Source organism: Orcinus orca, chromosome X, assembly GCF_937001465.1.
Source record: "Orcinus orca chromosome X, mOrcOrc1.1, whole genome shotgun sequence".
NCBI lineage: Eukaryota > Metazoa > Chordata > Mammalia > Artiodactyla > Delphinidae > Orcinus > Orcinus orca.
In genome coordinates this window covers 117,066,551-117,093,080 of record NC_064580.1, presented here as the reverse complement: position 1 = coordinate 117,093,080, position 26,530 = coordinate 117,066,551, and the positions used below count along the sequence as shown (strand labels likewise).

The following is a 26,530-nucleotide window of genomic DNA, read 5'->3' as shown; positions in this document are numbered from 1 at the left end:
ACCAGGGATCGAACCCAGGCCCCTGGCAGTGGAAGCGCGGAATCCTAAATACTGGACTGCCAGGGAATTCCGTAAAATTTACCATTTTAAAATGTACAACTCAATGGCATAAAGTACCTTCACACAACGTTGTGCAGCCATCACAGAACTATCTGGTTCTAAAACTGTTCTACGATCCTAAAAGGAAACGCCATCAGCAGTCATTCCCATTTCCCCCTTCCCCAGCCCCTCACAACCAGTTATCTACTTTCAATCTCTATGGATTTGCCGGTTCTTGATACTTCATATAAATGGAATCATACAATATGTGCTCTGATTCCTCTGGCTTCTTTCACTTAGCATACTGCTTTCAATGTTCATCCATGCTGTACCGTGTATCAGTGCTCCATTCCAATTTCTCTGCATCCTCCGCACTTGCTCTTTCTCTTTTTGATTATTACCATCCTAGTAGGTGTGAACTGGTATCTCATTGTGCTTTTGATTTGCATTTCCCTAATGACTAATGGTGCTGAGCATCTTTTCATGTGCTTGTTGGCCATGTGTATATGTTCTTTGGAGAAATGTCTTTTCAAGTTCTTTGCCTATTTCTTCCTTAGACTATGTTGTTGAGTTGAAAGAATTCTATTTATATAATGGACACTAGACCCTTATCAGATATATGCTTTGCAAATATTTCCCCCTATCCTATGGGCTGCCCTGTCACACTCTCTTGATTGAGTCCTTTGACGCACAAGAGCTTTGAATTTTAATGAAGTCAAATTATCTATATTTTTCTTTTGTTGCTTGTGTGTTTGGTGTCTTATTTAAGAAACCATTGCCAAATCCAAGGTCAAAAACTATTACTCCAAAGTTTCCTTCTTAGAATTTTGTGGTTTTAACTCTTATAGGTAGGTACTGATTCATTTTAATTAATTTTGGTATATGGTATGAGGTGAGGCTCCAACTTCTGTTACTGATTTCTGGTTTGACTCCATTATGGCAAAGAAGATTTGTTGTATGATTTCAATGTTATAAAATTTATTGAGACTTGTTTTGTGGCTTAATATATGGTCAACCCTGGAGAATACTCCATGAGTACCTGAGAAGAATATGTACTTTGCTCTTGTGGTGTGGGGTGTTGTATAGGCGTCTATTAGACCTAATTGGTTTATAGTGCTGTTCAAGGCCTCTATTTCCTTACTGATCTCCTTTTTTATTAAATATAATTTTATGTATTTATTTATTTTTGGCTGCATTGGGTGTTCGTTGCTGCGCGTGGGCTTTCTCTACTTGTGGTGAGCAGGAGCTACTCTTCATTGTGGTGAGCGGGCGTCTCTCGTGGTGGCTTCTCTTGTTGCGGAGCACGGGCTCTAGGCACACGGGCTTCAGTAGTTGTGGCCGCAGGCTCAGTAGTTGTGGCTTGTGGGCTCTAGAGCACAGGTTCAGTAGTTGTGGCGCACGGGCTTAGTTGATCCGCGGCATGTGGGATCTTCCCGGACCAGGGCTCAGACCCATGTCCCCTGCATTGGCAGGCGGATTCTTAACCACTGTGCCACCAGGGAAGTCCCTCCTTACTGATGTTCTAACTAGTTGTTCTAGTCATTTATTGTGCTGACCCTAAAGATTAGCCAGAGGTGAAATCTTACGGTCTTCTCCGGTCTTTTCTGACTGAGTCCTGCCCTGGGCATGCACATGGTTTTCTAGATACCCAGATATACATGGGAGCATTTCAAAACCTTACTTTTCCAAAGTATCTCACTCCTCAGTTTTTCTTTCCAGAATTCTGGCATGTCTGTTGTTTGCCATAAGCATCGGCAGCTTATTCACTTGCCTTTCAATGTTTCTGAGGAACGTCCTTCACGTAACTGCTTCTCCACTCTAAAAGAGCTTAGAGTTAAGACAAGAGAAAAGCAAAAAATCCCCTTGCATCAGTCCTTCAGGGAGCCTTCTAGACAAACACAATTCCTTGGGAGTAAGGTCTTACTCTCCTCCCTCCTGAGCCAGGAACCCTCACTTGGAATGCAGGCTGACATCGTCAAGACAGCTGCTCTACTAGGGAAGGGCTGGGGCAAGAATAACTTAAAATGCCAGCAAATTCTCCTGTCACATTTCATGGCTCTTCTTCAGACTTAACATTCGCTTGGTTGCTGTAAACCTCTGATGATCTTCCAGAGTTCCAATAAACTTGATTCCGATCATTGTTTTCCCAGTGTTTCCAGTGTTCCTGGAGGACCCTACCCAGAGTGCCCTACACCACGTTCACCAATATCACTAAGTTCCGTGAGTGACGTTTTGAAGTTTACATCCTTCTGCTAACATCTTAATTTAACAGTGTGGCGGCTTCCCTGGTGGCGCAGTGGTTGGGAATCCGCCTGCCAAGGCAGGGGACACGGTTTCGAGCCCTGGCCCAGGAAGATCCCACATGCCACAGAGCAACTAAGCCCGTGTGCCACTACTACTGAGCCTGCGCTCTAGAGCCCCTGAGCCACAACTACTGAAGCCCGCGCGCCTACAGCCCGTGCTCCACAACAAGAGAAGGCGCTGCAATGAAAGCCCGCGCACCGCAATGAAGGGTAGGCCCTGTTCGCGGCAACTACAGAAAGCCCGAGTGCAGCAACGGAGGACCCAACGCAGCCAAGAAATAAAGAAGTAAAGCAATAAAATAAATCTATTAATAAAAACAACAACAGTGTGCACTTTTTTTTTCTGAAAGGAATAACAAAGCAGAAGAAACAGAAAACTAGAAATTTCTCTAGCATCAGGGACCTCGTGAAAAATCAATAAAATGATTTATTTTATATATGCAATGTCAGAATCTCTTTGCACACTTAAATTTTTGCAAATTAACACAAACATAACAATACTGCTCCATATAAACCTTTGTATAAACATTAAAGGAAATATATGCATTATTTTGTCTTTTAGTGCTTCTGAAGCACAGAATACACAAGTCCACCTGAAGACTTTCTGTCGTCACATGCGAGAACAAATGTCAGGGGTTGAGGCAGCCTCAGGTGCACTTTGTAATGCCTCTAGACAAAATAGAACAGAGTTGGAGGTAGATTGTTTGGTGACTCCCCGTGACCCGCCCACGGAGAAATAACTTACCCAAATAGCAGCTTTCTTACTCTTTGATCCAAACTGTCCTGAATCTTGCATGGTTTTAAAGGCACAACTAGGAATGGTTGAAAACTTTGTTCAGCACACACAAGATTACCAGTTGGCCTCTGAACACCTATTCTTTCTAAAGGACATAGTAAGAGCACCAAGTAGTGCCCCACCTGCACGTAGCCCCTAGTCACTCTGGAAATGCCCAGGACGGCCAAGTTCAAGAGTGAACCCTTATCACATGTGGTAGGGGCAACAGGGTTTACTGATTTTAACCTGCTGGATTAATAACATCACCTTCCTCAATTGGGAAAAGTAACAACAAAATAACCAATTAATACTTTCAAAGAAAACTCATAGGGCAAAAGCCAGCTTTTCCCGCCAGATAAACTGAAAACAAAAAGCTCCACTGCTTTTTCTTAGCCTCTGGAAGGCAGTTCCCTTGACTAAAACATCGTAGGATAATCAACAATATCCCATTCTATCCTACAGCACAGAACACTTATTCTTTTTTCCTCCTTGGTCGTTGCGTTAACATCATGATCTGCTGTTGATGTGATTAACGTTGTTGAGAAGATGATGGGATTCTATTTTTTCTAGTAGCTTCTCAAGGTACTGAATTAAGACTCGTCTTTTGAACCTAAAAACGAAAAAGAAATTTTATTATCCAAAAGGTCCTTAAAGCATTTATGATGCGCGAGGCACCGTGTGGGGTACAAAGTTGGACTGGCCATTCACATGGGAAATAGAAAATGTATGTCCGTGTAAAGATAGGGCTTAGCTAATACCGAGATTACCAGCTGAGAGCCCAAGCCCACCTCAGACTGTGAGGAGTGCAAAAGGCTCCACAGACCTGGATGACTGAATTGGCCTCAGGTAGTATTGATCTAAACGCCTCTGCAGACAGCTGTAACTATGACTGAGGGCCAGGGCTTAGGAAAGCAAGGCAGGACTTCCCTGTTGGCACTGTGGTTAAGAATCCGTCTGCCAATGCAGGGGAAAACGGGTTTGAGCCCTGGTCCGGGAAAATCCCCCATGCCGCGGAACAACTAAGCCCGCACGCCTAGAGCCCGTGCTCTGCAACGAGAGAAGCCGCCGCAACGAGAAGCCCATGCACTGCAACAAAGAGTAGCCCCCGCTCGCCGCAACTTGAGAAAGCCCGTGCGCAGTAATGAAGACCCAATGCAGCCAAAATTAAATTAATTAATTTTAAAAAAAAAAAAGAAAAGCAAGGCAGCACCAATCCCTCCGCCTGTCTTGCATTGGGCAGCCCTCCTGCTTCAAAAAACACAATGAAGAGTTCCTCTTTACACCCACCTTGCAGCTTCCTTGATGGTAAATTCAACGAATTGTTTCCTCACTGCAAGAGGTCCTTGCACTCCTTCAAGCAAAATGAAAATTCTTTCATACTCTGAAGATATTAAAAAAATTAGTATTTTTAAAAATATGGATGAAAAATAAAATTCAATCTTTACACATCATCAGTAATCATTCCTTGTGTGTGGAAAGTTAGGTATACTTTGTATTTGAAAGACTCAAATCAAGATATCCGCACATATCTGCCAGGGAAACTCTAAACACTAATTAAATGTGGTCTGCTGAATAATGGCCCCCCAAGTTGTCCATGTCCTAATTCTGAGAACCTGTGAACATGTTACCTTATATGGCAAAAGAGACCTTACTTTGCAGATGTGATTAAGTTATGGCTCTTGAGATGGGGAGATTATCCATGTTTATACATGTTGCCCAACGTAACCACAAATATCCTTATAAAAGAGAGGCAGTAGAGCTGGTCAGAAAGAAAAGATGTAAGGGTGGGAGCAGAGGTTAGAGAGGAGAGAAGGGGCTAAGTTGCTGGCTTGAAGATGGAGGAAGGGCCCACGAGCGAAGGAACACAGGCAGCCTGTAGAAGCTGGAAGAGGCAAGGAAACAGATTCTCCCTAGAGCCTGCAGAAGGAACCCTGGCCTGCCAACACCTTGCTAGCCCAGTGAAAATCATTTCAGATCTGACTTCCACAACTCGAAGATAATACAGTTTTGAGCCACGAAGTTTGTGATAACTTGTTACAGCAGCAAAAGGAAACTATTACACTAAGTAAGGGGAAAGAGAGAGAGAAAGGTGTATTGGGTCTTTTTTAGGTAAAGCCAGAGGAATCATTTTAAATTATGTGAAAACCCAGTACTTCCCAAAAATGCACCTCAAGAGATACCTTGAATCTATTCTGAATCCTAAACGGAAAGGGACCTCCATTATATTATTGATAGATGGTCCTTCACTACTTACTTCGCCCAAATTTTCGAACTTCCTTCATTAACTGGTGTTTTATATCAGCATTGATTCCTTGTGCCATAGCAGGAGTTATTTGCGATGTATTTGGCCCAGTTTCCAAAGCAGATGTTACCGAGACTTTTCGATCATCTACAGAGACGCTGCAGTTCTTGGTTCCTCCTATGACTGCATTACTACCAGGATTGTGCATCAGGTCATCTTTCCTGAGACTAGTGAAATCATCAGACAGGCAATCCACTTGGTCGGGCGGGATACTATCTCCTGCCATATTCATAAGCTCTGGGGCAGCAGATTTTGACAAGAAGCCATCGGGTGAGATTTGACCATTTTCCATCTTCTCATGAACATCGTGAGTGACGGTAACATCTGGAAACCAAATTAACAAGTGGAGCTGTGACGTAAGTGCATTATGGCAACCCCACAGGGACCACCCGGTGCTCCTCAGTTCTGAGGAAATTGTTTCATAAAGCAAGAGGATGTACCAGATGGAGCCTGAGACCCCTCAAATTGGGCTCAGGAAGTAATACGACAAACGCACTTTCTTCTCTTCATGGCACCATGAACACATATGGAAACCAAGTAAGACAGTACAACGAATAAAGAGGCTCAGGTCCCTGGTGCTGAGGGTTGAGCTGCAGCTCGTGCTTTACAAGCTGAAAAGCAGCAAGTCTCACTTGGTGGCATGATTTCTGTCCTTTACCTATGAAATGCCATGCTCTACCGAGCTTGACATCAGATTACATGCCACCCCCCGCCAAACTCCCGCCTCTCTCCCTCCAAAGTTCTGAGGAAACACAGGTGGTGGCCACTAGACCTGAAGGCTCTGTATGGCCCCCGTCACCCCACCCCAAATCCCTGTCAGTATAAGATCTTCCTCATGCATCTTTTCTCTCTCAGAAACCTGAGTTTCTTTTTACTCCAGGTCTGACACCTCTTCTCCATTGACTCGTCCTGCTCTGTGCCGGGCGCCGTGCCAGGAGCCGGGGAGCGGCAGCCAACAGGACAGACGCCAGCAATCCCCGCCCTTATGGAGCTTCCATGCTCATGGGGACGCCAGGCAGTAAGTGTACAACGATCCAACAGAATTATTACAGTTGGAATTCGTGTTAGGGAAGAGGCAAGCAGGGATGGGACAGAGAGCAGGAGGGGAGCCCCAGCGGACCACGTGGTCGGGAAGGCCCTCCTGAGGAGGTGTCCTTTGGGCAGAGCCTGGAGGGGGAGAGAGAGCCGGCCTGTGCACATGCAGAGGAAGAGCTCCAGGCTGCGGCAAGGGCACGTGCAGAGCCCCGGGGAGGGGACTGGCCAGGGAGCACAGAGCAAAGGATAGAGGCAGAGAGAGCAAGGAGGAGATGATAGGCCATGTGTTAGGAGAGGATGGCGGGGCCAGGTCGTGCACAGCTGGGAGACCAGGGTCGGGAGCTCAGATTGTGTTCTGAGTGCCTAGGAAAGATGATGATGGGTCTTCAGCATGGATGTGGCGTGATCTCATTTCTGTGTTGGCGTGATCACTTTGTCTGCAGGGCAGGAAGTGACTTAGATGTGCAGAAGAGGGGAAGTAGGGAAATCAGATAAGAAGCTATTGGAGTAGCTTGGTGACATGAGGGCAGCCCAGATCAGAAAAGTGGAGAGAAATGGTGGGATGTGGGATTTGTACTGGGCATCATCCAGTGGAATGGAGGAGGCTGGTTCAGACTGCACTGGGTTGGAGCATAGAGAGGAATTGGGGACACAGAGCACACATGCAGACCCATCCCTTATTGAGCCCACTTGCTCCTATTGACTCAGCAACTCCAAATGGCTGCACATCCTTCCGCCTTGCCCTGGCAAAGCAAACAGGCGTATCTCTTGCCATTTCTCCAACTTGTGTTAATTACTATGAAAGTAAGGATCTTCCTCCCCTCATACATATTGAGATCCTTGAAACACAGTCTCCACTCCCCACGGGGCCCTTGGTACCTACCACATAGATGGTTTAATAATGGTTTACTTAACGAACAAAAACTGAATACAAAAGAAATGAATACAAAGGAAAAGAAAATTGTTTAGTGTCTTAGTCCTCTAGGGGCCATAAGGAAATCACAACCACTACTCTATACCTGTATGTACAAGGGTGGGTTTTATGAGGTTTGGATAAGATGGGAACCACGAGGCTGAGGGTGGTCCCTTTCCGCCCACGTGGTTAGTTACAGTAGGTGGTGTTTGTGGTTTCCTCAACAGCAGGGACATACTCCGCCTTCTCTTAGATGACAGAGGACTGCTGGGTTCTCCAGGACGTTTCACTTTGTTTTGTGGCCCTGTTACAAACTCATCTGCTTCATCAATCATCATTCCCTAGAAAACATCAATGAACATATTCCATTAAAGACAACACTGCACAAACTCTTCACATGCATATACGATCATACGCTACATCAGCAATATAGATCTTAATCATCGGCCAAAGATTTGCCATACCCCACAGAGACTGTTCTCAGAAAACGCTACTCAATTTCAATCTAGTCTAAGTGGAATGAGGAGGAAACTTGTTGTAAGGTCAAACATAACACAATCATGATTAACCAGAAAGCTTGGGGAATAAGCAACGCGATGAGAGTTCCAAAGTGGGAATAAACCCACAGTGACCTTTCTGAAGAAGATACAAACCATTTTGCATCAACCCTTGGTAAGGGAATTCATTCCCTTTTGTGTGCTTTAAACCCATCCTTAAGAAATATTGATAGTCACTGTATAGAATGCTGCATGAAAATGGTGATGGGCAGGTAGACGGAAAATGTCATTCCCCCAACAGCAATCTCACAGAGATTCAAATATGTCCACCTTGGTGCTGGACAGAAATGAGGGAGGGGGCTTTTCACCCTTGGGACTAGATAAAGGATGAGAGCCAGCAGTATAGAAGGTTAACTAAAAGCTGTTCTCATCCAAGGATAATCCAAGAATGCGCACTCCCATTATTTGAATAAAATCATAATAAATGACTTTTCCAAAGCATTTCCCAAAGCAAAACAGTACATAAAGGGGAAAACATAGTCACTGAGCATGTACCACGTGTCAGGTAATGTTCTAAATGGTGTACAGGTACCAAGTCAATACTCCACAGAGCTCTATTAGTTAGGTGTCATAGTTATCTCCAGTGCCACAAATGAGGAAACCAAGACACAGAAAGATTAAGAAAAACTCCAGTTAATTGAAGATTCAGGTGAAGCAGAATACCTTTCAGTCTACTTTTGCTACAGAAGACATTATTTCACGTTCTGCACGTTTATAACAATGGTCTCCTCTATGAATGCAGATATAATCTCCATTTGTCTTCATGCTTATATGGTCAAGTCAGTATATCTCTCACTCATACACACAGATACACACACACACACGCGCGCATGCACACACACACATCTCACATGTATATGTCACGCACACATCTCACATGTAGAACAAGCCAATAAGGTAACACCACTTAGTACTTCATATTTCAAGAGGAATGCTTTTATAACTGTCTAGATACAGCACTAGAGAGCTGAATAATGTAAACAGAGGAAATAAACAGTGATCTCAATATTAAAGGAATTAGTGTGTGGAGGTGGGAACAAATACAGACTCTGGAGCTGGAAAGACGGGGGTTCAAATCCTGGCTCTTATCAGTTGTGTCACTCGGGGTGAACCATTTGACCACTATGAGCTGTGATTTCATATTATAGGGCAGCCTAGTACTCATCTGCAGCTGTGAGCATTCAATGTTATCATTTAAAATAGCGCCTACTACGTATGCAGTAAATGGCAGCTATCACTTTGTTTAACCAACACACTCTTGCATAAAGAGGCTCCCACTTTCCATTCACAAAGAGCCCTGGAGGCATATTTTATCTCTTAAACAAACAGAAGGAGAACCTCTGAGTTACACATTGCCAAGAAGAAAGGAATTATTCCAAGAATATCACGATCTAGGCAGACATAGAAATAGATCTCCCACCTTCTTATCTTGCTTAAATGGATTGCCAAAAGTATGTAGTCTTTTTGGTTGATCTGGATCAATCTCTCGAAGTGGAGAAGCCAGTGTCTTTAGATATTCTTGATAGTTACCCATTTGTGCGACTGGAACACTATGAAGGGAATCTGCAAAATCACCGGAAAAGCAACAGATACTATACAGCAGAAGTGTGTGGTCCTTTTGAGAGGACATGATCACAGTCTGATTTAGCATTGTGTATCTTGGCAACCGACAGTCTAAAATCTCGAATCTAGCAGCCTAGATCTAAAATCATCTCTCTTCATCCCACTCATCACTCAGTCTACCATCACTACGGCCTACAAGCTCAAATCCCTAGGGCAAGAACAACTCCCTCACTCTTCATACCAAGTTTGAGAATGGGCTGACATTCCCTATACCACCATCCCAACTCAAACCCCCATATTTTGTGTTTTCAAGAGCCTAGGCTCAGGGCTTCCCTGGTGGCGCAGTGGTTAAGAATCCACCTGCCAACGCGGGGGACATGGGTTCAAGCCCTGGTCCGGGAAGATCCCACATGCCGCGGAGCAGCTAAGCTCGTGCACAACTACTGAAGCCTGCACTCTAGAGCCCGCGCTCCGCAACAAGAGAAGCCACCGCCATGAGAAGCCGGCGCACCACAACGAAGAGTAGCCCCTGCTCGCCGCATCTAGAGAAAGCCCGCACACAGCAACGAAGACCCAACACAGCCAAAAATGAAATAAATTTAAAAAATAAATTTATTTAAAAAAAAAGGAGCCTAGGCTCCATGGTTTTCTCTTATCATCCAGAGAATCTTGGTTAGCGGGCCTCACCCTCTTGGAAAATTTGATTAGATCTACAGGCTCTCTTCCTAGAAAAGTCCCCCCTGCCAAAAAAACAAAAACAAAAACAAAATGGCGTATAATTTCAGGAGGTTGGCCAGGCTAAGATTTGCACATTTTAATGGACAAATGACCCTGCTTAAATCGAGCAAGATAGAGTAAAGGGAATTACACACCATCACCAATTATCCTAGACAATATCAGGTTCATTCTTTTCCTGTAAATGAGGAATTTGGATTGAATTCATCACAGTAGGCTGGGCGGTATAGCTTCGGGGCATGCAATTTCCGGAATCTGATAGACCTAGGTTCTGCCACTTTCCAACTCACTAAACCTGGGCAAACTACTAAAATGCTCACTCTCAGTTCCAATGTCCATAAAAATGAGCATAAAAACAGCATCTATCTCATGGGGTTGCTTTGAGACTTACAAGAGCTAAAACGTGTAGTGTAATATATGCACCGATTAACGCACACTTCCCCTTAAAGCCGAGAACAATGAACTTGTGCCTGGGTAGCTGAAGGGATTCAGGAAAAGAGGCATTATAAATATTAAAGTATTACAAAATAACTTACTCGTTATGCAATAAACATCTTCGTGAGAGTCATACTTGACATTTTCCTAATCAACAAAAAGTACTTCTTTGTTCACTTACCTTCATCTTGTCCAACAATAAACTTGTGTGTTTTCAGCAGATTGGATCGCATTCTGGTTAACTGGTCTAAAAGACCTCTACGTGGAATATCATAAGCATTTCTATACGTCTGAGGTTTCAAATCCTATTTGAAATGAAACAATTTCAGTTACTCCTGAGGCTTTTAATATAGAAATATAATTCCTAATCCTCTTAAAATCTTAGTGAAGAGAGGGATATTCATTACAACTAACTACAGTAGAATTTTGCCAGTGGAAAATTTGCCTTCGCTGGCTCTGTTCTGAATTCTAATACACCCACAGAGCATTAAAGCCATTGGGAATATCCTTTTTCAATATGTCATTTAAAACATCAAATCCTGAGATTTGTGCCGGGGGAAGCCTTGCAGGCCCACTGTTTGTAATCTAGATGTAGCCCGCCGGCAGCCACGGAGGTGAGCTGCTGGGATGTCCATCCGGGAAGCAGTGGCTGATCCTACAAGGGCTGCAGTGATCTGAGCACCTCCAGCCCCAGTACCTTTGGGATCTGGGGCAGCATTGGAGCCCAGGCTGTGCTCTTCCCCAGGCTGCCCCCAGCCAGTGATGGAGGATGATGGGGGATGTTAGGGCCTGGCCAGTTCTGCCCAACGTGGACCTCCTCTATGGGAAATCGTGGTGCCAGGCTTCCCTTCTGGGCTGGTTAAGATTTTCTACAAGCTATACTGATGTCTGAGGCTCTTCATACCCATTCTTCCTTCCTTCCCCCACCCTCTCACAAGTGTTAGTTCAGCAGCGTAATCTGACGGTTAGCAGACATTTGGTCCTGTCCAAAATGTCTGTACAACATTTGGTCCACGCCAGAGGTCCTTGATAATTGGTCACACTTGGTCCTGTCCAAAATGTCCATGGAGACATGTGGTCCACACCAAAGGGTCCTTGATATTTGGTTCTGTCCAAAACCATTTGGCATGAACCAAATATGCTCATGGATATGTTTTGGATCGAACCAGATTTCAAGGACCTTTTGGTGTGGACCAAATGTCTTATGGACATTTTGTTTAGGACCAAATGTTCTGCAAGGGATCTGAAAGCTCTCTCTGCTTACTCGTGTTCCTTCTCCCCTTTACCTTTCACAGACCTTACCACCCCCCCACCCCAAACAATCTATTTATGTCACAGTTTACCTTGTTTAAGAGCCCTACTTGGAAGCCGGCAAATTCTTTGGTATTCAATTCTGCCAGTCTCGGTGCTGTTTCTCCTATGATTTCTTTCAATAGTTTTCTAAAATTTTTATTGTGAGTCAAGGACACGCCACCTCCAGAATGATTTTTCACTTTGATTCCAATTTCCTGGGGAGGTTTCTTCCCCACTGATGCTAGTATTCGTTCTGACTCTAGTTTGGTCTAAAATGAAAGTACATAGTACGTTATGAAAAGATCTATATTATCACTATTGTTTTTACTACTTAAGAAAGATAATACTTTAAGAACCCCATTGAACAAATTTCAATCGCAAATCACAGAAAAATGGATAATTAAACATTTTCCTGTGCTTCTCTGTACTACCACAGCAAACAGAGAGAGGGGGCTAGAAAGACAAATAATACACTTTTTTTTTTCTCTTGTCTAGTGTCAAAATTATGATTGAATCATGGAGAGAATGAAAACCATGGGTAAGAATTACATGTAAAATCACATTTTGCTACTGTAAAATCTAGTCTAAGTGAACATATTCATTTCGGACCCAGACATAAAGGGTAAAACTCTGTATTTATAGAAGTACACTAGTACTAAAATTCAGATTACATAGATTGCATTATATCTGAAAAAAACTTATAGTGTTTAGTTCTAATATCAGACCACCCCCCCAAAAGTAATGCTTAACAAATATTATCAAGTAAATAATTTGTAATATGTACTCAGTAAGTTTCTTACTAACTCACAAGAAAACAAATCCTCTTAATAGACACTATTATACCATATTGATAAATATTGCTTGAGAATGTATTGTAGCAATATATTTGGGCATATTTCATGATTTACATACATCTGAGATGGTTCAAAGAACACTGGTGACATAGAGTTATTAAATTAGTAATTAAATTAGTAATTAGAGCTAGTATAAATTAGTAACGATCGTTTCTTTTTCTCTAAAAGGTGGAATTCCACCAATGTCCAGTAAGCCCAAATTAATTTTGAATTTCTTGTGGCTTGGTCAGAGATACTCATAAATTTTCCCTAATTATTGGAATTAAGTATGTTTATTATCTTTTTAAAAACTTAGTCATGAAATAAGGGATAAGAGCAAATGAAGGGTCTGTTTCCACAAACTGGTCCTGAAAGGTCATTGATAAAACTGTACAAGCAACGTGTCCCAGAAAGCCCCAGAACTTGCATGAGTTTCAACTCTGTTCACTATTCTTCCTTCTGGCCATACCCTGCTGACACAGCCTTAAAGGCCTAAGGTAAACATCAAATAAAAAAATATAAATCAATAGATCAATAAATAAATAAATAACCAAAACAAAACATTTAACAACAACAACAAAAATCTATTAGCAGAGAGGGAAAGGGGTTAAGGGGACACTTGATAGATCAGAAATCTGGGTTTGCCTTTACTTTCTTTTGCATTTATGAGCACAGTGGTCTGGTAGGAGCTGGTAAACTCCAGACTATACTTAAGTTTTTGCCAGTTCCTAGCAAGGTGTGTCAGCATCCCAAATTGTGGAGTCATTTTGGTTCTTTGGTGTCAGAAATCTGACAGTTATTTGCTCTGACACTTATTTGCTCTGTTTTCTAAAGGCCCAACTTTGAAACATATCCAACTTGAAGCATTATTGTCACTGCAAATGCTACTACTATTCCCTACCTGGGAATACATTTGTGCACAAGAAGAAAGTAAAGCTGCTGCATTAATTTGTCATGTAACATAACACATTTGTATGGCAGTAAAGCTCTAACTCAGTAGTTCTCAAACATTTCCACCCTGCAAGAATGGGCTAGGTAGAGGTGAGAAGTACGATAAGTAGGGGTGAGTGGAGGATGAGGTACTAATAGAGAGGGGCAGGCAAGGGACAAGGTGAATAATGCAAATGAGGTGGGGGAACAGATGGAGGGCCTGTCACCCTCCAGTGCGAGGAACACTGGTCTCATCTCCCCCTCTCCAAGAAAAAGCATACTGATATTTATTGCCTAAAAACGCATTTCAGGCAAGTCATTAATCACACCATGCCTCAGTGTGCTGACCTAAAAAGGGGGATGCTCTAGCCCAACGTGATTTGAGGAGAAACTAGGTTGAGGATAGACAAAATGTGACCCATGGATAATTCTACTAAGCCTCTGCCCCTCCTAGGCCACAAAATATCAACCAGCTTGTGGGTAGAACAAACTGGCAAGCGAAAGGAGAAATGGCACAGCATCAAATGATACTGACAGACCCTTAACTGCAGTTTAATGGTGAAGCTAGAAGCCATAGAGAATCACATTATTACTAATCCATAAAGTGTAGAAATATATACACATTTAATTTGAAAATTACAGTTATACTAAAGAATAAGGAAATGCACTTCTGAGGGCAAAGGATTTTTGTTTGTTTGTTTTTACCAATACTACCTGTTGGCTGAGTTTTTTAAGGTAAGAGATAACACTGTAACTAAGTCCACAATCTAAATTATCTGATATCAGATTTGGAGCTCCCATCATCCTTAGTGCTTTCTTTAATGGCTATAAGGAAACAAAATACACAACAGTAAGAATAGAATAAATCTTAAAATACTCAAACTTCAGTTATAAGGGGCAAAGGGACATGATTCATTTCTTAGAAGTCAAGGTGCTGCACATAAAACCAAACATGGAACATTAAAAAGTGGCAATGAAAATAGCAGAAAAGTAAAGAGCAGAAAGTAAAAAAATCAGAAGAGAGTGGGATAAGAAGAGCAAGTAACAGCAAATTCAAACAGGTAAATTGCTTTCAGTCTTAATTCCCAAGTCATAAAATCATTTCACATTGCATTTTATTGTGCACCCCATTCCTGCCATGGTAAATACTAACACACCCCAATTTCTCCTCCCAGTGACACCAGTGGTACCACTTAAGGTTCTGCCTTTTCACCTCTAGAAACTTGGCTTAAAGTTTACCACATCTACCTCTGAAATGATTTTGATAATCTTGATTTAGATTATATGACTCGTTCAAAATAATTATGAATATTTTTCTCGAATTGTAAAAATCCAAATGACACCAAGTGATTTTTTACTCTTTTTGGATTCCCTCTAACCAGTGCCCCTACTTCATGCTGTGTCTAGGACACATTTAACAAGCCATAAGTAAATATAATGTCTTGAGGTTGTTTGTTTTTTTTTCAGAGGAAAACCCAATAGTGCGAATTTCTAGAGTTAAAAAGGGAAGTTGATATAATACATAAATCCAGTCCTATTTTTCTTAAATTCCAAAATTATAATTTCACAAGGTTAGTTTTTATAAGAGAAACATAGATGTGTTTTATAACAATAACCATGGCAGTTAAAGGAAATAAAATAAGCAGACCTCTTTTGTGCCGCCATGACATCTCCAAGCTCTTACACATAATTTGAGAAGACAATGGCTACCCAAATTTACAAATTAAAAATAAAACTATCTTATTTCAGGGGTGAAGTGTTTGATTGATTGGATAGAGTTAATACATACTAATAAGTAGTATGGAGGCAGAGTTTTTAAGTAGCTGTCAAAAGCCTGTCGCCACTTCACATTTGGCTTAAGCTTGTGAACTTTAAACAAGTCATCTGCAAGAGAAAATCCAAGAAAATATTATACTATTCCAGTATTAAATCCCAAGATCTAAATCAAGCAACCCACATCTATTATATAATTTCCTAGAAATTTCCAGTTTCAATTACATTAGATGAACATTTCATCGGAGTTTATTTGATTATCTTTTTATGGTACTATGTACCAAAAAATTATATATAGCAGTTTTCTAGAAAATGAAATAAATTCTCAGGTTACATATTCATCTTCCATCTGTGAAGCTACATAAAATATAACATTAAAACACGGACTCTGATCTATGTGAAATATTATCTTACATATTGGTAACTCTAGTGTAGTGATTTTCACCTGAGAAGGAATCCATGGTCACTGGTGGATGGAATATTTCTTTTATTTAAATAGAGAATGTTAAAACAACAAGAACAACAACGACAAAATGAACTCATAGATACAGAGAACAGATTGGTGGTTGCCGGGGCGGGGGGATGGGTGAAATGGGTGAAGGGGGTCAAAGGGTACAGACTTCCAGTTATAAATAAGTCATGGGGATGTAATGTACAGCGTGATGATTATAGTTAACTACGCTGTAGTGCATATTTGAAAGCTGTGAAGAGAGTAGATCTTAATATTTCTCATCACAAGGAAAGAATTGGAACTATGTGTGGTGATGGATGTTAACTAGATTTATCGTGGTGATCATTTTGCAATACATACAAATATCGAATCATTATGTTGCACATCTGAGACTAATAGAATATGTCAATTATACCTCAATAATTTCTGGGCAATGATGGCACACTCTAAATTACGTTTTGGATTCTCCTTAATCAGTGTATATTTTGTTTATCCATATTTCCCCCCTCTTCATTTCCTTGATTTCAGTGGTCAGGCATTTTGAGCCAAACTCTGGGTCTCTCAAACATTAGTTAACAATTGGCTGATGGCACTAGTAAAAGCAAGTAGAGATGTATGTTGAAGTTGAAAATTCTGTACAACTAAGTATGGTTCTTGAATATAGTGTATTATTAATATAACTAAAGACATTTTCCTTAAAAAAGCAGATATCCCCTATATTTTTGCACTCAAATTTAATTATTTAAATAATCCAAATGCATTGTATACACTACATGGAAAATTCCCAAAATATCTCATTATTTCCTTCCAAGGATAAGAAATTTTTTAATATAATAATTCAAAATTGATATCCCCAGACATCAACCAACATGAACCTGCCACACTTACTATAAATATCACAGATATTATAAATTCACTCTCTATATTGTTTCTTCATGTTTTACTGGCTTTTATCCAAAAAACAAATGCTTTCCTTCCAGGAACAAAACCATCCCTATGCCATATGCACAATTTCTCTACAAATAGGGCTATTCTTTGAAATTCTGAATTTATTTGGTTAAGAAAAGCAACTACATATTTTCTTCCTTTTACTACTATAATAAATTATTCACTCCTGCTGAAACTAATTTAAATGAATTTACAAAGTCATATAATGTAGGTCTTTTGTTCTTTTGGTACAGGGTAGAAAGAACAAAGGAAAAAAGATCTGAAGAGATTTCTGGCTCATTGTAACATGCAGGTCCTTTAAAGACCATTCATACCTTGACAGAAAGGAACGGGAGACTGTAGAAATATCCTGTTATACCATGTCTTTGTGTGAAGTCTGTAGGGAATTAGGCAGATTTTTGGAAACTAACTGACAAATGTAAATACCACAAGACTGAAGAGACATTTAGATATAAATAGATTAGACAATGAGAGTCAATAATAGTCTTAATATTTCTAACAATGCCAATTGCAATGATTCCACCCAGGAGCCAAGTTAGTCTAATTACTTCTTGTCGGATTTATTTTTTAATGGGGGCAAGAGGAAAAAAGAAAATCTTCCACAGACTAATCAAGGGTAGAGAGCAGTTAGGGTGACACGGCTTTAGTCACTATCTTTGTAGCTCAGAAAATGATTTCCATGGTATTAGATTTCCATTCACATGCAGTCTCCAGGATGGTACAGTAAAAATATCATAAACAATCAGCTCATCCACATTTGAAAGATGAGAGTGTGGAACGAGAGTAAAATGACACTGCCAACACCTCAGAAACTACAGATATTTTCTCTTCCGGTTCCTTTCTCCCCACTTCCTGCTTCAAAAAGGCAGGGGTTTGAGTTCAAGCTCAGATACATACTATGTACTTAGCTCAGTGAGCTTTGAGAAATCACTTCACCTTTTTGTGCCTCCATTTCATCCATAAAATGAGTTTAATGATAACTGCCTTTTCCCACAGGACTGTTCTGAGGAACTAGGTTATGTACGTGAAAACACTACATAAAATTTATAGGGCTTCCCTGGTGGCGCAGTGGTTGAGATTCCGCCTGCCGATGCGGGGGACACGGGTTCGTGCCCCGGTCCGGGAAGATCCCATGTGCTGCGGAGTGGCTGGGGCCGTGAGCCATGGCCGCTGAGCCTGTGTGTCCGGAGCCTGTGCTCCGCGGCGGGAGAGGCCACAACAGTGAGAGGCCCGAGTACCGCAAAAAAACAAAACAAAGCAAAACAAAATAACAAAAAACCAAAAACCTTATAAATAGCGTAAACTGTGAAGCACCGGATATATAATGATAAATAAACATCAGATTATCCTCTTTCGGTTATTCTCTTTTCCTCCTCCTGATAATAACTGGTCTTAATATGGAGATGAACTATATTTTTTACACAAGTCCCCAGTTCTTAATTTTTTTTAAAAAAAAGGTGACTGAATGTGGCATACTTAAGAAAATAAAAAAAAAAGACAAGTTGCTACAAATGCCTTACTTTCTGTAGTTACAGATCCTCAATAGAAAAAAAATGTTCTTAATTTCCTGATTGAGAGATAATCTTGCCAACTGTGATAATCTGGTTACCTAACACCCTACTAACATGATTCTTATGGTAGCTCATTGATCCAATTAAGCCTCACTTATCTATCCCAGGTAAATTTTAATGCTTAAATAAACTTTTCTTGACTACTTTTCATGGAAATCTTGAATTAATAAAGAGGAAACAGGGGTCACTTTTATGGACAGTTATTGTACTCTGCAGTACTATAGTGATGTTCCAGACATCATAAAGTGTGTGTGACTTAACTTCATGACTTTTTACTAAATGCCCTGCCTACTAAAACTGCAAAACTGTCCTATATCTTTTTTTTTTTGCGGTACGCAGGCCTCTCACTGTTGTGGCCTCTCGCGTTGCGGAGGACAGGCTCCGGACACGCAGGCTCAGCGGCCATGGCTCACGGGCCCAGCCACTCCGCAGCATGTGGGATCTTCCCGGACCGGGGCACGAACCCGTGTCCCCCGCATCGGCAGGCGGACTCCCAACCACTGCGCCACCAGGGAAGCCCTGTCCTATATCTTTATATTATATCCTTAGCATGGAATAACAGTACCTTCAAGAGCTACTAAGGTAACCTAGATATTAATAATGACAATAGTATTATTAATCAGACAATAGCACTTACTGTTTGCCAGGTGAGTTTGATGCAATTTAATTCTATTAATTCATTTAATCCCAACTAAATCCTTTTGAGGTAGGCACTATTATTATTCCCACTTTACAGATGAAATAGCTGAGGCACAGAGAGGTTAAGTATCTTATCCAGGGTCACAAAGCTAGCAAACAGCAGAGCCAGGATTCATTATCCGGGCAGCTATGCCCTACAGTTCAGACTGCTAATTACCATGGAGGCTACACAATCCAGAAATTGAAGTAATGGTGGAAGTATTGGTGGAAGCTATTTCAGAACCTCAACATGAAACCCAAGTTTGGGATTCAGGGGCACAAGAACCTCAGCCTCAAAGGGTGTGAAAACCCTATGCTCCTTGAAAGATACAGGTTATAGAGAAGCCTAGAAATGGATCTTTGAAGCCAAAGGGAAGAATGGGAACTGAGTCAAGGATGGGGTGGCCCTCAAGTGGATGTGTGGGGTCAGAGAAGGGGGAGGAATCAAAGATGCCTCTGGGGTTTCTGGTTTGGGATGTTTGCAAAGGGATAATGATGCTCTAGGCAGGGGTGGATAGAGCCCCTAGCCAAAATGACCAGATATAAGATTTGCAAACTTTTCCCCATTTCATACGTTGCCTTTTCTCTCTATTGTATCCTTTGATGCACAAAAATCTTTAAGTTTGATGTAGTCCCATGTGTTTATTTTTGCCTCTGTTGGCTGCGATTTTGGTATCATCTCTCTCTTATTTCTTACAACCGCATGTGAATCTACAATTATCTCAAAATAAAAAGTGAACTTAAAATATAGAAAAATAATACTATTAACAGTCTAATAATACTATTAACAGTCTAATTAACAGTTAAAAATCTTTAAGTTTGATGTAGTCCCATGTGTTTATTTTTGCCTCTGTTGGCTGCGATTTTGGTATCATCTCTCTCTTATTTCTTACAACCGCATGTGAATCTACAATTATCTCAAAATAAAAAGTGAACTTAAAAAATAGAAAAATAATACTATTAACAGTCTACTATTAACAGTCTAAATGAAGATTAGCTAGTTTGATCCTTCACTTTTTAGTTGTGAAAACTTGAGATCATAAAGGTACATTTAAGAAAACAGGGTAAATAAATCCACAAAATACAGGTACTTTTTTATTGGCAGTCTGATTAATCTCAAAGACATAACATATATCCTATATGTGAAAATCACCTGTTAGAAGATATTTTTAGATATGACTAAGAAATAAAGTAGATAGGCTATCTAAAACAATCATTTATGATGACCCACTCTTAACCTTCTTAACTTGCAACATTCAAAAGAATTGCTTTTTCAGGACATTTAATACATATAATATTGATAGCAATAAAAATCTATGCTTTCAATGACTATATTAAAACTTAGTAAAGGTTTGATCCTTTTTGCAAAAATTAAGAAACCTCAGCAACTAAAAATGTTCACAACTTTACAAAGAGAAAGATACCGTGTGGTACTGTATTACTCTAAACAGATGTGGCTCTTTAAATGAGAAAAAAAAATCACACACATTTTCAGTGATGTCTGAGTAACAGCTTCTGGAGTTGTTCCTTTTAGAATCTTGCCATGGAAACCACAGCTTCTACAACTGCAGTTATTGCAGAATTCACTCTTGTATCTATTTCCTTAACTTGCTACTCTGCCTAAAACACACGCCTCAAGAGCATTCAATATTCTTTTGTGGAGGAACTTAGTGCAAGCCAACAGCCCCACGGAAGCCCTATTTTCTGAAGAAAACCATCAGATTCTTGAAGTGTTAACCCCAATCAACTTTGGGGGGTCCAAACTAGTTTACCAAAAGCCAAGTGCACTTAAAACTGGAGAGAAGAGTGGTGACAGCATTGGAGCTTGCAACCCAAAGAGCAGCATAAGAATCACGCCCCCCCGAGGTGAAGAGTCTCTTCTGTTTGATGTTAAAACAACGAAAGGAAAATGAACAAAACAGAAAACAGGATGCAAATTCTATCCTTCCAAATCAGTTTTTAAACTTTTATATATCCTGATATCCATTACTCTTTGACTACATTTAAAATGCTTAGTTCATTGTCGATTTTTCTTTTTTGTTGTATTTCAAAGATGACTAAATGGCACATACTTGACTTACCTAAAAGAGGGAGTAAAACTGGGTAGTTGTACGGCATCACAAAGAGGTTTACACAAGTTAAAGTCGTACTGGCTTTTAAATAACCAAATGGATATCCAAGTTCATTGTATTTTCCACTGCTAGTGACAAATACCTGAGAAGACGGTGAAGTAATGTACAGTTATGACAATAAGGATTTTATGTAAAACTAAACACAGCAACATTCCACACCGACATCTCTGGCACAATTTAATTGTAATTTAAAAATGGGAATAGTGCTTTCACTATATTTATGTCAAAACATATCATACTAAAGAAGAATGTTCAGATTGCAATTCTTCTGCAAATTGCGTTAAGAAATGAAACCGTACTATGCAATAACGATTCAGAGACCACAGGCTGCATCAACAATACCCAAATATTTACTTGGTTAGCACGATGGAAAATAAGGCTGAAATACCACTAAGTGATACCAGCCATTAAAACAAATTGACTTCTCAAAAGAACAAGTGGTGACCAGAGTGGAGACTGTTAGGAAAATGGAACATGCCCCTATGCCTGAAGCATGCAATCACAAAAACAAAGTCCATTTAAAGGATTATGCTAACACTCATGTGTACTACTATTAAGTTTTGCTCTACTTCCCTTTTATGCCCCATTCCCCTACCCATTTATTCATTTTTCATCCAATAAATATTTATTGAGGAGTCTGTTACAAGCCAGGCATTGGTGATAATTATTTTGATGCAATTATATTGAGCAAGGAGATGCTTTGGTTCAATCTGGAAAGCACTTTCTCTTGTAAATGATCCTGGTGGAGCAAACATTCAATAAAAATGAAAACATTAATCTTTATTCCATATGACTAACATCTTATTCCTTAATGATATTCTTGATTTGATATGTATTATATTGTCAGTTCCATAGACCTGATATGCTTTTCTGGAGTCCTCTGGCTATCATGTTTTCTTTGTGCTCCATGTTTACTCTTTGGCCCAAATCAGGGCATCAGTATGTACTTTTAGGGACCTAGACCTTTACCTTTCCTAAAGCCCTTCAGCAGGATTATTTAAGACAAAAGTCAAACCCTGATGGTGAACAGAACCCACTTACTTTGCTAATTCTTGGTACCAGCCATATCACCTACCAGTTCACTAAATTCTTGCTATGCTTAGCTGTAGCTAAGAATAAACCCTTCCTATGCAATGGATGCCTCCACAAAAAAATGGAGTGTGCTAAAACATGACTCACCTACTAGATTTCATGTCTTAATCTGAACCTTAATAGAAACAGATAACTGTAATAAAACATGTTGGATTTCCTCCAGTTTCCTAAGTGTGTATAATAGAAAAGGGGGGAAATCATCATAAAGGATAAAAAAGTTACGGCCAGCAAGGATCAGACCTGTAATTCCCCCGAAAGGAAAAGCACTGGGTTTTTTTTGCAGTACGCGGGCCTCTCACCGTTGTGGCCTCTCCCGTTGCGGAGCACAGGCTCCGGACGCGCAGGCTCAGCGGCCATGGCTCACGGGCCCAGTCGCTCAGCGGCACGTGGGATCTTCCCGGACCCGGGCACGAACCCGTGTCCCCTGCATCAGCAGGCGGATTCTCAACCACTGCGCCACCAGGGAAGCCCCAAAGCACTGTTTTTTGTTCCTTTCTCACTCCCTTTCTGTCTTTACTCCCTCCCTTCCCACCTTCATACCTTCCTTCCCATAAGCCCCCTGAGTTTTTCCAAATTTCTTATCACCTGCAAATTCATAGAATTTGGGGGTTCAAAGGGATCATTAGAGACCATCTAGTCTAGAGAAAGTGTCTGATCCCAGACCACATAGCTGGTGGCAGAGCTAGGGTTAGAATCCAGTCTCCATTATGATTTTGCCAAATTTCCCAGCTCCTGGTTCATCTTATTCTTTTTCACTCCCACTAATTCATCGCATTAAACTACTCTAAACCAAAGTAACGTAAGATGCAAGAGAAAGACATATGGCATATTTGAGGGGTGCTGCAGGGATCTTAAGGATTTCTTAAGTTCCTTTGGAGATTTACAAGGAAGGTGCCATATAGAAAAGAGGGTTTCATTTAGGGAGGAAGTATAATTTATAATTTTATTTGCTTTTATTCCAAAATGTTTTTCAATTCATAAATTCAAGCCTCTGTCTTGATTTTAACTTAGCATTCTATCATCCCTATCTCTACATTTCTAGCACATTTTTGGTGTATTTTATTGAAATACAAACATACGTTCAAAAAAGTGCATGAATTATAAGTATACAGTTCAATGAATGTTCAAAAATGAATGCACGTGTGTCATCAGCACCCAGATCAAGAAATAGAACCTAACCAGAAACCCCCTCGTGTCTTTTTCCGGTCACTACTCTGTACCCCCAAGAGAAATCACTGTCCCGACCTTTAACAGAGTCAGGCAGTCTTACCTCTTTTTGAACTATATAAAGTCGAATCATATGATATGTGATCTTTTATGTCTGGCTTCTTTCGCTCAATATTATATTTATGAGATCATTCTGTTTCTTGCACTTTTCCATCCTTGCTTTATGCCTGTTCCTTTTTTTTCTACCCAGTTTTAGCATCTTTGGAGAATTCAAGTAGCTTAAAGGCAACTAGTAGCAATGATTTCGCATTTTAGGATGAAACAGATGGCAGTCTGAAAGTGTTTTTTGCGTAAGTAGAACCTAACAATTACTGATTGCTATACGGTGCTGTAGTTTAGAAACAGAACAAATATCCTTACAGTGTAGGGCTTCCTTATTATATTCAACTAAAAAGGCTGTGACTGCCACGCCCGGATTTTCACAAATTAAAATCCAAAGGTGAGTCTACTAACAAATCAGCAAGCCCTTCCAGCTGAAGTATAACCCTTGGAAGAGCCAGTGTCTGTGCATTTGCCTGTGCATTTGCTTCATCCAAGGAAAATCCACACTACACTCACCAATGTGGTTTGTACTACAGGAAGAAGGGTTTGATTACATTACACAAATACATAAAGTAGTTTCAGGCTTATTTATTTATTTATTTTTTGGTCAAAAATATCTTGTACTGGGAATTCCCTGGCGGTCCAGTGGCTAGGGCTCCGCACTTCCACTGCAGGGGGCACGGGTTTGATCCCTGGTCAGGAAACTAAGATCCTGCATCCCAATTTTAAAAATTAAATTTTTAAATATTTTTTTTAATTAAGAAAAAGATCTTGTACTTCCAATCTGTCAAGTTCACAATAAGGACTGAGAACATTGCTTCAGCTGAAGAATCCATAGCTGAATAGAATTACATCATTTAGGTTAGGGATTCTTTTTTTAAAATTTATTTATTTTCCTTATGTTTTTTGGCTGCGTTGGGTCTTAGTTGTGGCACACGGGATCTTTGTCGAGGCATGAGGGATCTTTTTGTTACGGTGCACAGGCTTCTCTCTAGTTGTGGCATACAGGCTCCAGGGCACATGGGTTCTGTAGTTTGCGGCACGCAGGCTCTCTCACTGAGGCACACGAGCTCAGTAGTTGTGGCTCACGGGCTTAGCTGCCCCACGGCATGTGGGATCTTAGTTCCCCGACCAGGGATTGAACCCGCATCCCCTGCATTGGAAGGCAGATTCTTTACCACTGGACCACCAGGGAAATCCCTAGGTAGGGGATTCTTTTTTTTTTTGTTTGTTTGTTTGTTTGTTTGTTTTTTTAACATCTTTATTGGGGTATAATTGCTTTACAATGGTGTGTTAGTTTCTGCTTTATAACAAAGTGAATCAGTCATACATAAACATATGTTCCCATATGTCTTCCCTGTTGCGTCTCCCTCCCTCCCACCCTCCCCATCCCACCCCTCCAGGCTGTCACAAAGCACCGAGCCAATATCCCTGTGCCATGCGGCTGCTTCCCACTAGCTATCTACCTTACTGCGTTTGTTAGTGTGTATATGCCCATGACTCTCTCTCGCCCTGTCACAGCTCACCCTTCCCCCTCCTAGGTAGGGGATTCTTAACCTGGGGTCCCTGGATAGGCTTTCGGGGAGTCTTCCAAATCCTCAAATACATAGGTTTCATCAGATCATACTTCCTTAAATGGCAGTGTACGGTAGGCTAGTGATTCATATCAGTCTGAAATTATTTGCTTGGCCTTGTTGCTTATTTGACAGCATTTGTGAGAAACATTATCAACAGACTCAGCTCGACTATTCCCAGATTAACCTTTGAAACTTCTTAAAACAATTCAAAGATCTCCGAGTGGTTCCAGACATTTGGCTGACAACAAAGGGTAAGTACCTGCCAGCAGGTATGGGGAGACTTTCGTTCCAGGATGTACTGAGTTAAGGGTGAAGGTTCAAGTTCATATTTGTCAAAGGGAAGTTTGTCTATTACCATTGGCTCACAATCTACACAGGAGAACCTCACAACAGGATGAGATGTTCGTGGAGGCTAAAAAACAAGAGGGGAAAATATAATCCGTTATCAAGAGAGTTTACATTTCTGATAATTCTGCAACCCTTTTATGTTTTGTTAAACCATCGCTGAGATACAGACTACTGTTTTGAGAAAGATGAATTGAGAAAGGTAAATTATAACACTCATAACTACGGTTTCAGGGAAGTAAAAAATAAAACTGCTTTGAATATTAAGAACTCTGAAATTCAGATCCACTTTTGCAACCTCCAAGGACTACCTGCCCTTCACTCCTTTGTACCATGAGGTTTCAGACAGGCCAGACACCGCTAGGAAAGAAGAAATCCATGAAGTTTTCTAATGCGGTAATGACAGAGTTGGAGCCACTAACAAGCAAGGTGAACAACTGTAAAGGCATGGAAAAGGCAAGATAGAGACTGAAAAGGAGCCCGTCACAACTCCAGAGCCTGGTTGAAATTTTCTTTGCAGCTGAATTTTTATAACATTTCTCACACCCACACACTTCCTTGAACAGCTAGAGCTGGGGATGCTTTTGGCTGGGCTGAAAGGCCTGTGTACCTGGGGTACCAGAGCAGATTGATGGAGCAGCCATGTTATTAATGGCTTTAGCTTGTGGAGATGGAGAGCACCAGAGAGAGAAATGGTGGCAGCAAGGGCGAATGGAGAGAAAAAGATTTAGGACAAGTTCCAGGGTCAAGAGTGAGATGTAGCTCTACCTACTCTTGCTGAGAGATCTGTAAGGCTGATGTGAATACGACAAAACACCTGTTTCCTTCATAAAAGGGAAAACCTTGCTCATTTGGCTTTATGATTTACAAACCTACAAGATGTTTTGGAAGCTGAGAAAAATAGCCTTCCAATGTGCTTTTAAAGCTGAAGCTACGAGCTATGTGTGAGTTTCCTAAAATTCCTTCTTTCTGGTTTTTAAA

At 40.8% G+C, this 26,530-nt stretch overlaps 1 protein-coding gene across 11 annotated transcripts in view; it reads right to left on the bottom strand.

Annotated features, from left to right (window-relative positions):
- Window positions 1–2,744: 2,744 nt before the first annotated feature.
- The window catches only part of INTS6L (integrator complex subunit 6 like), a 51,959-nt gene continuing 28,173 nt past the window's right edge, over window positions 2,745–26,530 (bottom strand). For 3 of the 11 annotated variants that reach the window (XM_004278738.4, XM_033403681.2, XM_033403685.2), the window contains 11 exons: window positions 25,464–25,616; window positions 21,216–21,348; window positions 15,503–15,597; window positions 14,428–14,538; window positions 12,001–12,219; window positions 10,839–10,962; window positions 9,345–9,487; window positions 7,474–7,708; window positions 5,372–5,743; window positions 4,405–4,498; window positions 2,745–3,727 (listed from right to left, as the gene is read on the bottom strand). In XM_004278738.4, the coding sequence (XP_004278786.2) occupies window positions 3,625–3,727; window positions 4,405–4,498; window positions 5,372–5,743; window positions 7,474–7,708; window positions 9,345–9,487; window positions 10,839–10,962; window positions 12,001–12,219; window positions 14,428–14,538; window positions 15,503–15,597; window positions 21,216–21,348; window positions 25,464–25,616 (1,782 nt within the window). In that variant the 3' untranslated portion in view covers window positions 2,745–3,624. Of the gene's footprint in view, window positions 3,728–4,404; window positions 4,499–5,371; window positions 5,744–7,473; window positions 7,709–9,344; window positions 9,488–10,838; window positions 10,963–12,000; window positions 12,220–14,427; window positions 14,539–15,502; window positions 15,598–21,215; window positions 21,349–25,463; window positions 25,617–26,530 lie in introns of those variants that run through there. The other 8 variants (XM_033403679.2, XM_033403687.2, XM_033403688.2 and 5 more) reach the window with 8 other exon arrangements.